The 13,819-nt window shown below is 44.1% G+C and overlaps 1 protein-coding gene across 3 annotated transcripts in view; it reads right to left on the bottom strand.

Moving 5' to 3' along the window:
- XDH (xanthine dehydrogenase) overlaps positions 1-13,819 on the bottom strand; it is a 108,510-nt gene that overhangs the window by 41,431 nt on the left and 53,260 nt on the right. For all 3 annotated transcript variants that reach the window (XM_084828629.1, XM_084828631.1, XM_084828628.1), the window contains 5 exons: positions 8,850-8,991; positions 7,163-7,255; positions 5,242-5,393; positions 4,308-4,401; positions 2,026-2,135 (listed from right to left, as the gene is read on the bottom strand). In XM_084828629.1, coding sequence (XP_084684755.1) covers positions 2,026-2,135; positions 4,308-4,401; positions 5,242-5,393; positions 7,163-7,255; positions 8,850-8,991 — 591 coding nt within the window. The remainder of the gene's footprint in view (positions 1-2,025; positions 2,136-4,307; positions 4,402-5,241; positions 5,394-7,162; positions 7,256-8,849; positions 8,992-13,819) is intronic.

The following is a 13,819-nucleotide window of genomic DNA, read 5'->3' on the forward strand; positions in this document are numbered from 1 at the left end:
TTCATCGTAGGGCACTGGGGTAGTTTGCTCCAACAGTTCTCTGTGTGCAGTTACCCTGTTACTAGTAGGTCCAGAGGACAGTTGAAGCCAGGCCAGCTGGCTTTCCAGAACTTTCAGGGCCAAAACAGACATCACCTTAACCTGTATCTAGCACCTACGTCTTTTTATTTTTTTTTTTACTGTACAGTGGGTGTGATCTAGATCTTAAAAGTCCCCATACACAATGTGCTAGGGTCCCAATCTAGATTGGCAGCCCCACACCTACTCCAGAGTAAAAAAGAATTAAGATACAGATCTAAAGTAATGTCTGTATTGGTCCTCAGAACACTTCATTCTCAGCTTTCCTCCCCACTTAGACTAGCCACTAAGGAAGCAATCCTACCGGGATCTGCAGCCACCTCCAAACTTGGAGGTGACTGCCTATCCAATGCAGGGCAGAAGAAGCGTGGAGGGGATCGTCCCCTCCACACTTCAGCCGCCCTGCATGTATGGCTAGATAGCCAATTTCAGCTGTCTAGCCACGGGAAGGTGGAGCGAGGGAAGCGGCGGCCGGACAACACATTGGATGTCTCATACCAGCATTTCTGCCTTCCCTGCCCCAGAACATCCCCCTTCTGAGAGCAGGGTTGTTCCGTGCTGCCTATGAGGCAGCACAGGAGGTGGGGAAGGTCAGTTCTCAGGGAACTGACCTCGGAGCGCGGGCTCTGAGGTCGGTTCCTGGAAACCGATGTATCGGCCGTCTAGCTGCTGACTAGCAGCCATAGGACTGCACCCTAAACCAGAAGCAATTTTTAGGGCTGAACTGCGCTAAATACCTGGAATTCCGCAGGAGGAAAAGTAGTTGAAGGTGTGTGATTTGGAGTTGAAAAAATAGAGGCTGGTGAAAGTGTTAAACAACACCTCCTTCTACTTCTCTGTTGTAAATAAGTCCCACCCCTCAAGTTGCTTTTTCATAGGCTAAGCAGCTGTTGCAATTTAAAAACACGCATTTGCATGAAATGTCTAGTCTGGCCTTGGTTCTTTCCCTTTCAATGTTTTTGCAGCCCTTTCAAGGTGGCTCTGGGAGTGAAAAGGTGGCCACTTATACATCACCAAAAAAGAGGACATAAGAGTAAATAGATTTGCATAAAATGTGCAGTAATTTATACGTATAGATGTGAATTTAGAAATAATTGCTGTAATTGAAATAGAAATACACTGCATCTCTCATCATAGTGGGGAAAATTGTGACCAGGTGCCTGTTCAGTCTGCGGTCCAGGTGGGCAACTTCAAAGCTCCTGCCCTCCCTTCTTGGGGTTCTTTATCTTTAAACTGGACTTGGACTGGACAACCCTTTAAATAGAGGGTGTCTTTAAATAGAAGACTGTCCTCTGAGAGCCCTTCAAATAGAGGACTGTCCTCCATAAAGTATGACATATGGCCACCACAGCGAATGTTCATGACTGCTCTGCTCTTCAGTTGTCTGTTTAAGGAAGGAGCTCACTCATCTTTTTTTTTCTTCTTTCTTTTTTGCAAAGCTTTCCTAATGCTCCAAAAGCCCCATTTTTGCTTGCAGCAGTGTGGGACTCTTCACACAGAGGCTTTCAGCCCAGCATTAGTTCCTGAATGCTCAGGAGACCACGCAAATGCCCTGTGGTCTCCTGGGCATTCCAGGAGGCGTTGCCGGGCTAAAACACTTCTGTGTAAAGAGTCCCACAATGCTGCCACAGGGCACAGGGAATATGTAGAGTAAAAAGAACAAAAAGAGGGGGTGCTCCCTCAGCCACCTCCAATACTTAACGGGTAAATAGAATCCCTGCCCCCCCACCCCACCCCAATGAGAAAATTTTATGAAATTTTCCCCCTCCCTGTGGAAGAGGCATAGAAAACAATGCTTCTTTCGCAGGGAGGGAAGAATTTCATGAAAGTAGGGGGCAGGTTTCAGCACACCACTAATCAGTGTAGCCAAGAGAGATTAAATTTGTACTCACAATAAAGTAATTAAACTATTCTCAAAAAAACCAATGTACATTCCAATCACCTCACCTTCCTGCTGAAGGGAATCTCAACTGAGACCAGTATTTCCTGAGATTTTAGTAGAGTCTTTCTATACCCAGTAAAGAATGTTTCATCCATCTTTACAGTCCTGCTGCCCTCTGTAAGGAAAGAAGACAGTGAGTGGAATGTGTAAGCAAAGTATTTCCCATGCCATACAAGCAATTATTCATTCTTCAGAGTGTAGCTAATGTTTTGTCTCCACAAGGAAAAGCATGGAACTATACTAATGGAGCAATATATATTCCTAGCAGTTACAGCCACTGAACAAGTGAAATAGGATGGGAATGGAGTCTTCCCATAATGTGCAAGTGTTGTCTGTCTGTGTGTCTGTTGTGTGTCTGTGTCTTGTGTAGTGTCACATATTGATTGATATCAGCATCTCTTTGCAGGATTGGGGTCTTCTGAAGACCCTTCTAAAGGGGACCGGCAGCAAATCATACAGACAAGGAGTCCTTGCAGATTCGTCTTGTCACAAGGCAAGGCAAAACCATGGACCAAGAGACAGGCTGTTGTGTCATCCATCAAATACTGTTAAATATTATATATCAGTGGCATTCAAATATCCACCAGGGAACTCTGGGTTCTTCAGAAGTTCCTCAGTGAGGATAACAGCTGATAGCAGCTTGCCAACCACTTCTGATCATTCTCTGCAGAGGTTCCTTGACAGACATTGATATGGGAAGTGTTCCCTGAAGGTAAAATATTTGATAACCACTATGATATATTTGATAACCTTTGGAACAAGTTGCCATTGGAGTTCCGCCATGTTCCATCATTGCAGGCTTTTAAGAAGGCCTTGAAAACATATTATTTTACCTTCTCTTGATATGACTGCTATTGTTGCTGTTACTGCCGTTATCGTTGTTGGTGGTTTTATTGCTGGCTTTTATTGTTGTTTTTAGTGTTTTTATGTTTTTACCACTTTTAATATTTTAACTGTTTTTATGTATTTTATTGCTGTAAGCTGCCTTGGGAGGAGTTCTGCCCGGAAAGGCAGCCAAGAAATGTTTTAAATAAAATAAATAAAAATAAAAATGATATACCAAAACTGTCAAATATTGATTAGTAAAGCATATCAGCTATCAAATCCTGCAAAATATCAGCTGTCAGATATCAAATATTGAAAGCAAATACATAGGGCATTATCCAGCGTTGCCTGTGCACCTTCATTGATTATGTTGCACCAGTCGGCCCCTCCTCTGGCACAACAAGAGGCTAGTGCTTCCTAGAGCAACCCCAGAAACAAGCTGAAACATTCCTTCGCGGAACAGGGCAGGTCAGCGGTGCCCCTTTCTGTTAGCTCCACTGACCTGTTCCATTCCAGAAAGGCATTTTGGCTCAATTCTAGTTGCTTTAGGAAGCACTAGCTTCCTGTTGCACTGACAGTGGGACTTGCTGGTGCACGGGCATCATCGGATACTGTCCCTAGAGAAAGCATCTGGAGAACACTTAGGGCGCAACCCTATGCATATTTAGACGGAAAAAAGCCCTACAATTCCCAGCATTCCCCAGCCAGCCATGCTCGCTGGAGAATACTGGGAGTTGTGGGACTTTTTTCTCTCTCTAAGCATGCATAGGATTGCACCCTTAGAGACTATTTGAACACACAGAGTTATTCTGAAGGACTTAGAGAGTTCTCTGTCAATAGAAAGAGGACTCTGAGGTTGGAGCCCTCTGTCTATCCTATGCCCTGCCGACAGGAGCCAGTCAATTTCACCTGTTTTAAAAATAAAAATTTCAGCTACACAGGCCTGTGAGCCCGTCTAGCTGACCTACCTCATTGTGGGCAGGGACAATGATGGAGGGGCTGTAGGATCCTGGCCTCTTCCCTCCCCTCCCCACCCACCAGAACACTCCTTTTTTAACATCTCCGAGCTCTTCCAAGGTCACTGTTGCAGCCTTGGAAGAACAGCTGCTTTCCATGATGGCTGCGAAGATGCGGGGCGGGAGGAAACAATCCAATGTCGGATTCCTCCTCCCAAGGTCATAGGAGTGTCTACAGCCTCAGGAGGGGGAATCTGACCTATCCTATAGTCCTTGGGACACTCTCCCTCGGTCCGTAGGAATGCTCTGTAACTGCAGCAAAGCTATTCAAGTATTCTTCATTGAAGCTGTTGGAAATAACAGGCCTTGCAGCTCTCCTTGACCTACACCAGACAGAACCTAAGCCCAAATTGCTCTGGCTGCTACCATCAAAGACTAAGCAAACCAGGAGTTGGTTGCCAGTTGACACCACCTACCATTGTCAATTAAAGTTTAGGGTGGCTTACCATTTGACACCAAAGTCAGTTTGGTCCCACTTGCCATAAACACTGGATTTAGGTCAGATATTGGACTTGCAGTCATTATATTTCCCCCAACAGCCTGAAATGAACATGCATGGATTAGATATCAGTGCAAAAGCTTTTTTAGGAACACTGTTACCGGATTATCAGGTAAGGGGAAAATAGACAAAGCCAGAATATTCTCATTTTGCAGAATGTATGTTAACATTAAAATTGGATGCAAAGTCCTCAGCTGTAGCAAAAATAGGTTATGTAGGCTATATAGTCCACGCTAATTTGCTGTTTGTTGTTCATACATTCATAATTTGCTAAACATTTTTCATAAGATGAAGAACTGACAGATTTAAACTGTGAAACTGACTTATTATAAAATTGTATTTTAGGGGTTTAACTTCTGTGAACCACCCAGAGTGCTCTGGATATTGGACAGTATAGAAACATAGTTAGTGAATAAATAATAACTAAGGGCACAATCCTATGCATATTTAGATTTTAAAAAATCCCACAACTTGGCTGACTATGGCATGCTGGGATTTGTAGGATTTTTTTTTCTTAAAGTAGCCTTCCTCGAAATGGTGCTCCACCCTGGATGTTTTGGATTACAACTCCCATCAGGCCCAGCTAGCCAGGATTATGGGAGTTGTAGTCTACAACATGTGGAGGCCACCAGGTTGGGAAAGCCTGCCTTAAAGTAACTCACAGGTGCCCAACAGCCACGGCAAAATTCATCTCACCACACTGAGAATCCTTCCCCACATGTTACTCATGTGCAGGTGTGTTTATGTGCCCCACCTCCCAAAGCCACATGGCATCCCTAAGCTCTTCCCCTGATGCCAGTGAGTTTGGCATGGTCATCCCAGAAGGAAAGCCTGTGAGCATAGAGATCTATTCCTCTCTCTCTTCCCTAGCAAAAACTTACAGCAACATTTCGGATTTGAGGTCCTGCGAACCATCTCAGTTGTTCTAGGACAGCCTGGAACACCTCTGATTTGAAAGGAGGAAGCTGATCCACAGCTTGGTGAAGAACTTCTTCCATGTGGCTCAGAGTGCAGGAGGCACCAAAGCTTATTCCTGGAAAATCAGAAGCAAGAGGGATTTGGCCAGTAGCTCTAATATACATTCCCAGGATGAAAGAGTTGCCCTTCGGGACAGATTTTATTTCCTTCATCTAATGCAAGGGTGGGCAGCCCATATGTGGCCCTTGGAGGATGCCTGCGCGACCCACTGTAGGTTGTCCCAGTCCCCCAGTTCCCACTACTTCCACTGATGTTGCCACCACACAGGGCACAGAATGAGAGTCATCCCTGCGCACCTTGTCCTGAGCAAAATAATTCTGCACAATGCCTGTTTCCCTCCAGAATTGGGCTCCTAGCAGCCTGCCAAACAGCTGCAGTTCTGCAGGAAACAGGACATGTGGGGATGGCTCTCCCTGCAACCTCAAATTAGATTAGATTGCCCACCCCTTCCTTTGGGGCATCAGGCACTGCCACACTTAGAAAGGATGTTAGAATTGTCTACATGCCAGGATTTTATCTTTTTAGCCAGTTGCCAGATTTAGATGATGTAAAGCCAGAAAAAAATGGGTAAAGTAGCCACTGCACTATTGTGAATGCTTGAAACAACACTATTGGCAATGGGGAAAACAGGCTACATACTGTGAATGGTAAAGCAGCTACTCTGCTATAGTGACTGCCCGAAACAGTGCTACTGCACTTTTATGAACAGAAAATACATGCTACATACTGTGAATGGGGAAAGCAACCACTCCGCTACTATGAATGCCTGAAACCATGCAACTGCGATACTGTGAATGGGGGAAAACGCTAGATATTGTGAATGGGAAAGCAGTTACTCCACTACTGTGAATGCCTGAAATGGCGCAGCTGTGATACTGTGAATGGGGGGAAAGGCTAGATATTGTGAATGGGAACGCAGTTACTCCGCTACTGTGAATATCTGAAACAGTGCAGCTGTGATACTGTGAAGGGGGGAAAAGGCTAGATATGATGAATGGGAAAGCAGCCTTAACATGAACGGGGAAAAAGAGAGAAGGGGGGGAAAGGGGTGACCCCACACCTTGACCAGGTCACTGCGAGGTCACAGCCAGGTCTCAGAAATAGGCATACCCAGGATTTAAGGCGGGGTGACGGGTCACACTGCAGCAGAAACATGCAGGAGCTGTATGAAAATATGTTCCCCTATTTTTAGGGGGAAAAGACGCACTAAAAGAACTTTCCAAAAATGCACCTTTTCCAGAAGAAAGCTGCAGGGTTGCTGCAGATTGGCAACAGCGTCATCTGTTGCAAATGAGCCGGATGTGCTGTTACTGTGCACTAAATTGGCCATGTAGATTGGGCCCTGCTCTGGGACGTCTGGCATGCCCCTATGAGCTCACCACTCCACAGGCCTGTTTGTTCTCCCCCTTTGTCCTTCCCAGGTGAGTCTTTTATGCTCAGCCTTGGTGTGTGCCAGCATTCCAGTGCCAGTGGAATATTTCCTTTTCACTCTGTGAAAGAGAGCTGCCCAGTAGCCCAAACAGTGCCGCTTCCAATATTTTTACTTTTTTACTCAATATTGTCCAACCAGCTTCCTCAGAACAACAAACATTTTAAAGAATTCTTGCCCATTAAACTCATGCAATTTGCACTGTTCGTTTTGTTATAAATTACCCACATACGTAAAACCAGTACATCTTGGCTTCAGGAAAAGAGGATACAAGGGTGAGGGATCCTCCCACCAAATCAAGGTCTGTCGTCGTTTGTGTTGCTTCCAAGCCTTCCCTCGCACATTCCTAGAACCCTTTGCCAGTCCCTTGAGGCGAGAGGTACATTGCTACATACCCTCCTTTGTGTGCTGAACAGAGTTCATTTCTGGGATCCAAGTTGGCGCGATTATCACAGGGTACAGCATGTTCTTTAACCTCATTTCAATACCTTAAGGAAACAAAATGCAGTGGGGTCAAAGCAGACATGGCAGGCAGCCAGAATTAGCAGGTTTACCAATGAAACAGCAGAGCTGTTATGTAAAAGCCCCAGCCCACTTGAAGTCAGTTTCAGTGACGGTATCCCGTATTGACACTTAGAGCAATCCCCAGGAGTATTTCTGCAATATTGACGAGGGGAGGGATTCACACTGACTTGCAATGAAGGTTCAAGGCCAAGACCCAAATGGATTTTCTCTTGCATCCAGCAGTGTCAACAAACACTTCTGTAATATATGATCTACATGCCCACTATTATCTTTCTAAATGGAATTACTACATTCTAGGTAACATAAAGTTAGAAAAATGCAAGCAGGCTGGGGGGGGGGGTGAAAACCTCGTGATTAGGATAAATTGACTGGCGATCTAGAGGTGATGTTTTTCAAGAAATCTAATTGGTCTGGCTACCATCCACCCTTCACCTGTAAAGTGTGTGCTTTTCAGATACTCAAAATGTAACCTCTAAAATGTCCAAGAGAAAAAACACATATTTGCCAATAGCTGCTGGAAGCCAGCAACTGCACTGAAGGGTGCATATGCTTATTTCCCATGAGCCTGACCAGGGCACCAGAGAGGGGGTGGGGTAGATTATGCTAAGGCACCCAGTAGGGAACCAATGGTCTCACAGCTGGAGTCATCTGTTGGCATGTTTGTGTTTCATAAAAACGTAAGAAGAGCCCTGCTGGATCAGACCAAACTCCATCTAGTCCAGCATACTCTTTCCTGCAGGGGCCAATCACAACAAGGACATGAGGGCAATAGCCCTCTCCCATTTATTGCTTCCAGCTATTGGTATTCAGTTGCAGACCACCTCTGAACCTGGTGGTAGCATATAACCATCATGACTAGTAGCTATTAATAGGGCAGTACTCCATGAATCTGTCTAATCTCCTTTTAGAGCCATCTAAGGGTCAAACTGCACATTATGTTAATTGAGTAGCATGTGGCTGAGCCTGAACTTTTTCTTTACTTCAGTGTAACTATGAACAGCTCCAGTTCAGATCAGCACCAGCCCACACTGGGAGGGGAGGATTAAACCTTGAGGAAGAAAATGGGTGGGGGAAGGTTTAATCCTCCTCTCCCAGGACACACTGGTCCTGATCCAAATTAGGTTGGATCAGGTACACTAAAGAAAAGTAAAAGATCAAGCTCACTTCATGCCACATAGTGAATGTAACATGCAGTGTAGCCCGAAGCTAATCACCAAATCTGCTAACAGAGAATTCCATAAATTACTAAGGCATTTTGTGAAGGAGTGCTTTATTTGTCCTGAATCTCCTGCCAATCCATTTCATTGGTTCACCCCACAAGAGCCTTCTCTGTGGTTGCACCAAGACCATGGAACCCCCTGCCTCAGGAGATCTACTTAACTTTCTTCTCTCTTGGACTTTCATTGCCAGGGGAAGACATTTTTATTCTAGCAGGCATTAAGCTTTTTTAAGGAAGAAGTAAAATCTTGACCAGACATGTGTTGTTGTTGTTGTTATTTTAGCATTGCATTGTACTAACAAAAAAAACTCAAACAGGAACCAAGCTCTTCCTCTTACCCACTTCCGTGTTCCCAACCACAAGCTTGGCATTGGGGTACTGAGCTTTGAGAGCCACCAGTTCCTTGAGAGTTGAGGGCTGAAACCACATCACACGGTCTCCTTTAAAGCACAGCTGCTTTTGAAGTTTTTTATTGCGTGTCTGTGGAAACAATGCCAAATTTAGCTTCAGATTGTGATACATTGACAAAGATTCTTGGCTCCCTTTAATTCTCACAGGGACTGAGCTAAGACATGTTATTATCAAAACTATAGGTCATGACAAGAAACAGATTTTTTAAAAAGATTAGAAAATCATTACTGTTGCACTTTAGCATTACATACTTTCAACCAGTGATGTTACCAGACAAAACAATGGTATAGCTTTGGTGTAAAAGTCACCACGAGGTAACTTTGTCCTTCAATATACCTGTGGTAAATAGTCTTCTAAAAGTCATTGCTGCTTAACCCTCCTCTGTTGGAGGGGAGATTTGTATGAACCCCTGCCACTTCACGTTTCATGTATTCTCCATTTTCCATGTACTTTTCCACAACAATGCAGTCAATTGTTCTGTGGGGTTTCAACCCACTGCACCCATTCCTAGAGATGTGTGATCTGGCCATGGTCACACGTGCCTTAGTTACATCCTGTTTGAATCACTCCCTTGTTGTGTCGAAGGGGCTTACGTAACCCAGTGAAGCCGTAAGCTATGCCGTTCAGGGCCACCAAAGATGGACAGGTCATGGTAGAGAGTTCTGGCAAAATGTGGTCCACTGGAGAAGGAAATGGCAACCCACTCCAGTATTCTTGCCAAGAAAACCCCATGGAACCTATCACAAGGCTAAAAGATATGACGCTGGAAGATGAGCCCCTCAGGTTGGAAGGTGTCCAATATACTACTGGGGAAGAACAGAGGGTATTTCCAAGTAGAGCCAGAAAGAGTGAAGTGGCTGGGCCAAAGCCGAAAGGACACTCAGCTGTGGATGTGTCTAGTGGTGAAAAGAAAATCCGATGCTGTAAAGAACAATATTGTTTAGGAACCTGGAATGTAAGATCAATGAATCAAGGCAAGCTGGAGGTGGTCAGACATGAAATGGCAAGATTGAACATCGACATCTTGGGAATCAGCGAACTAAAATGGACAAGCATGGGCAATTTTAATTCAAGTGACCATTATATCTACTACTGTGGGCAAGAATCCCTTAGAAGAAATGGAGAAGCACTCATAGTCAATAAAAGGGTGGGAAAAGCAGTCCTGGGGTACAATCTCAAAAACGATAGAATGATCTCAGTACGAATCCAAGGCAAACCATTCAACATCACAGTAATTCAAGTCTATGCCCCAAACACTGAGGCCAAAGAAGCTGAGGTTGATCGGTTCTATGAAGACCTACAACACCTTCTAGAATTAACACCAAAAAAAAATGTCCTTTTCATCATAGGGGATTGGAATGCTAAAGTAGGAAGTCAAGAAATCACCAGGATAACAAAAAAGCATGGCTTTGGTATACAAAATGAAGCAGGACAAAGGCTAATAGAGTTTTGTCAAGAGAACACGCTGATCATAGCAAACACTCTTTTCCAACAGCACAAGAGGCGACTCTACACATGGACATCACCAGATGGTCAGTATTGAAATCAGATTGATTATGTACTTCGCAGCCAAAGATGGGGAAGCTCTATACAGTCAGTAAAAACAAGACCTGGAGCTGACTGTGGCTCAGATCATGAGCTGCTTCTTGTTGCAAAATTTCAGCTTAAACTGAAGAACGTAGGGAAAACCACTAAACCATTCAGGTATGACCTAAATCGTATCGCTTATGAATATACAGTGGAGGTGAGGAATTGATTTAAGGGATTAGACCTGATAGACAGAGTGCCTGAGGAACTATGGATGGAGGTCCGTAACATTGTTCAGGAGGCAGCAACTCAATCCATCCCAAAGAAAAAGAAATGCAAGGAAGCAAAGTGGCTGTCTGAGGAGGCTTTACAAGTAGCTGAGGAAAGAAGGGAAGTGAAAAGCAAGGGAGAAAGGGGAAGATATATCCAACTGAATGCAGAGTTCCAGAGAATAGCAAGGAGAGACAAGAAGGCCTTCTTAAATGAACAATCCAAAGAAATCGAGGAAAACAACAGAATGGGAAAGACTAGAGATCTCTTCAAGAAAATTGGAGATCTCAAGGGAACGTTTTGTGCAAAGACGGGCATGATAAAGGACAAAGAAGGCAGGGACCTAACAGATGCAGATGAGATTAAGAAGAGGTGGAAAGAATACACAGAAGAACTATACAGGAAAGATCTGAATGTCCCTGATAGCCATGATAGTGCGGTCACTGAACTTGAGCCGGACATCCTCGAGAGTGAAGTCAAGTGGGCCTTAGGAAGCATTACTAACAACAAAGCTAGCGGAGATAACAGTCTTCCAGCTGAGCTATTTAAGATCCTAAAAGATGATGCTGTTGAAGTGCTGCACTCAATATGCCAACACATTTGAAACACTCAACAGTGGCCACAAGACTGGAAAAGGCTGGTTTGAAACTCAACATTAAAAAAAACTCAGATCATGGCATCTGGCCCCATCACTTCCTGGCATATAGAAGGGGAAGAAACGGAAGCAGTGACAGATTTTATTTTCTTGGGCTCCAAGATCACCACAGATGGTGACTGTAGCCATGAAATTAAAAGATGCTTGCTCCTTGGGAGGAAAGCTATGGCAAACCTAAACAGCATAGTAAGAAGCAGAGACATCACCTTGCCGACAAAGGTCCATCTAATCAAAGCCGTCATAGTCCATGTAAATATTTATGTAGACTAAGACGGCCAAAAATAAGGAACGCAAATGGCGGCAGCCGTAGCCACCGCCATTTGTGTACGCGGGGTTTTTTTTGTTTTTGTTTTACCCAGCTATGATAGGCTACGTAAATCTTTACATAGCCTATCACGTAGTTTTTTGTTGTTGTTGTTTTTACAAGACAAGACTGCAAATGGTGGCGGCGGCAGCCGGTCGGAAGACCAGCCGCCGCCGCAGCCACCGCCGCCCGGAACATCCGCCCCAGGTAAGTCTCGTCCCGGGGGGGATCCGCGGGGGGGGTGACCCGCGGGGGGGTGACAGGCCGTTCCGCCACTGGCATTCGGCCTCACCAAAATCCGTGGCGGAATTCTCTGACATCCCTAGTAAAGACATTTTATTCAAACAGGGTTTGGGCATGTAAGCGGGTCTGCTGGATTGGATGCTGTTTTTATTCTGTTATTGTTATTGTTGTGTTTTTAACTGTGTTTTAATTACTTTGTTTTACTATTGTTTTAATCAAGTTTTATTTATGATTGTAAGCCACTTTGAATGCCATTTTCCTTGGCAGAAAGGAAGGGTACAAATCAAATAAATAAATAACAACACCCTCTGTACATATTTTATTTGACGATTTCGTTAAATGGTAATGGGAGTCAATTAGACCCCAACTTCAGTGAAGACAGAATGTGAAACAATGCACACTCAAGATAGAAATCGTCTAAATGGCCCCAATACTGTGGAAACAGCACATCCTGCAAATACCTTTGGGGAGGGGGGGGAATAGCTGCAGAGAGAGGATTTTCAGTAAGAAACTGGCATGGAGCTCTGTTCCAGATTGGGAGTGCAGTGTCAGAATAAGGGCCTGCAACTTTAATTTCCTTCAAAATACAAGCCACAGCTCTAAGAACGCTCTCTTTAAAAGTGTAAGTAACATAACACGTAGTTTGGCCCTTAATAGCGCAATCCCATACATGTCATTATTTTGTTAAACAGTGTGTTGAAAACATTAGTCTCTATTGAACATTTTAGTTTGTTCTTAAATACATTGACATATTTTCATATGTTATAATAAAATTAATTTGGTATGATTGTTTTCTCTGACCTTCATACGGCTTCCTATCCTTAAGAGAATTATAGTTTTCACTGAGATATTAGCCCTAGTCAGATGTATTTGGTACCATGGCTACTGAATGCCTAAAGCAGCTAGCGAGAATGCGTGGGCTAGCCTTGTTCCCTAGATGTCCATGAGTGCACTGGCCACACGTTATGGCTGCCACACGTTCAATGTCAGTCTGAAGGCGACTCTATGTACATCCATAAGGCTCCCTCCGTGGGGACATGAACACCGCTTGACCAGGTTTCCTGTCGCTGTGGAGGGATTCCTATATGCATATATACAGCCCTATTCAGACTGAAGATGAACACACTGTGGTCAAAGGGCAAGTCTGCTGTACACATTGTTGTGTAGGGAACTGAATGCCTGAACAAGGCTGATCAGTTAATAATTGCTTGGCTAAGGTGAGTGGGTGACAGCCATTCAGTGGCTGGGTTCACATAACATAGAATCATAGAATAGTAGGGTTGGAAGGGGCCTATAAGACTGTCGAGTCCAACATGACAAACCAGAGTATGGGTTGAGTGTGGGTTGTTGTTGAACCATGGGTTGACATTGAATCATGGCTTGTTGTGTTGAATTCTGCATTTTATCAAACAACACAGTTGTGATAATAAAATGGGATAACCTGATGCCTGTCACCAGGCACTTCATGGGGAAAGGTCAGAACACAAAAGTAATACAAAGTAGCAAATTTCTGCATCAAGTCTATCATCCAAGGATAATTTTTCTGGTATAACAATCCCAGTCTATGCAAACCTGAAATTACAAGTCATTTCAGAAGCACCCAGCTGCTTGTCTTGGATTATCCACATTGTGTTTTCCTTTGGAACTGTAAATTGCCAGAGATAACAGCCATTCTATTATGTGTAAGATTATTTACCCAAAGATTAAAGAGTGGTGAATCAAGACGAGTCCTTAATTTGCCTATGGTTGTTGCCACATTCTCTTTTCCTCTCACACACATGCTCTCCCTCCCTCTTTCATTCCTCTCTTCTCTCTCTCTCTCTCTCTCTCTCTGTTTCTACACTTTAACTTCTGCATCACCACTTAAATGTGTACACTAGCAGAGGCTGAAGTTTATC

This window comes from Heloderma suspectum, chromosome 1 (genome assembly GCF_057233095.1).
Source record: "Heloderma suspectum isolate Gila_16-S chromosome 1, 16-S_ref, whole genome shotgun sequence".
NCBI classification, from domain to species: Eukaryota; Metazoa; Chordata; class Lepidosauria; order Squamata; family Helodermatidae; genus Heloderma; species Heloderma suspectum.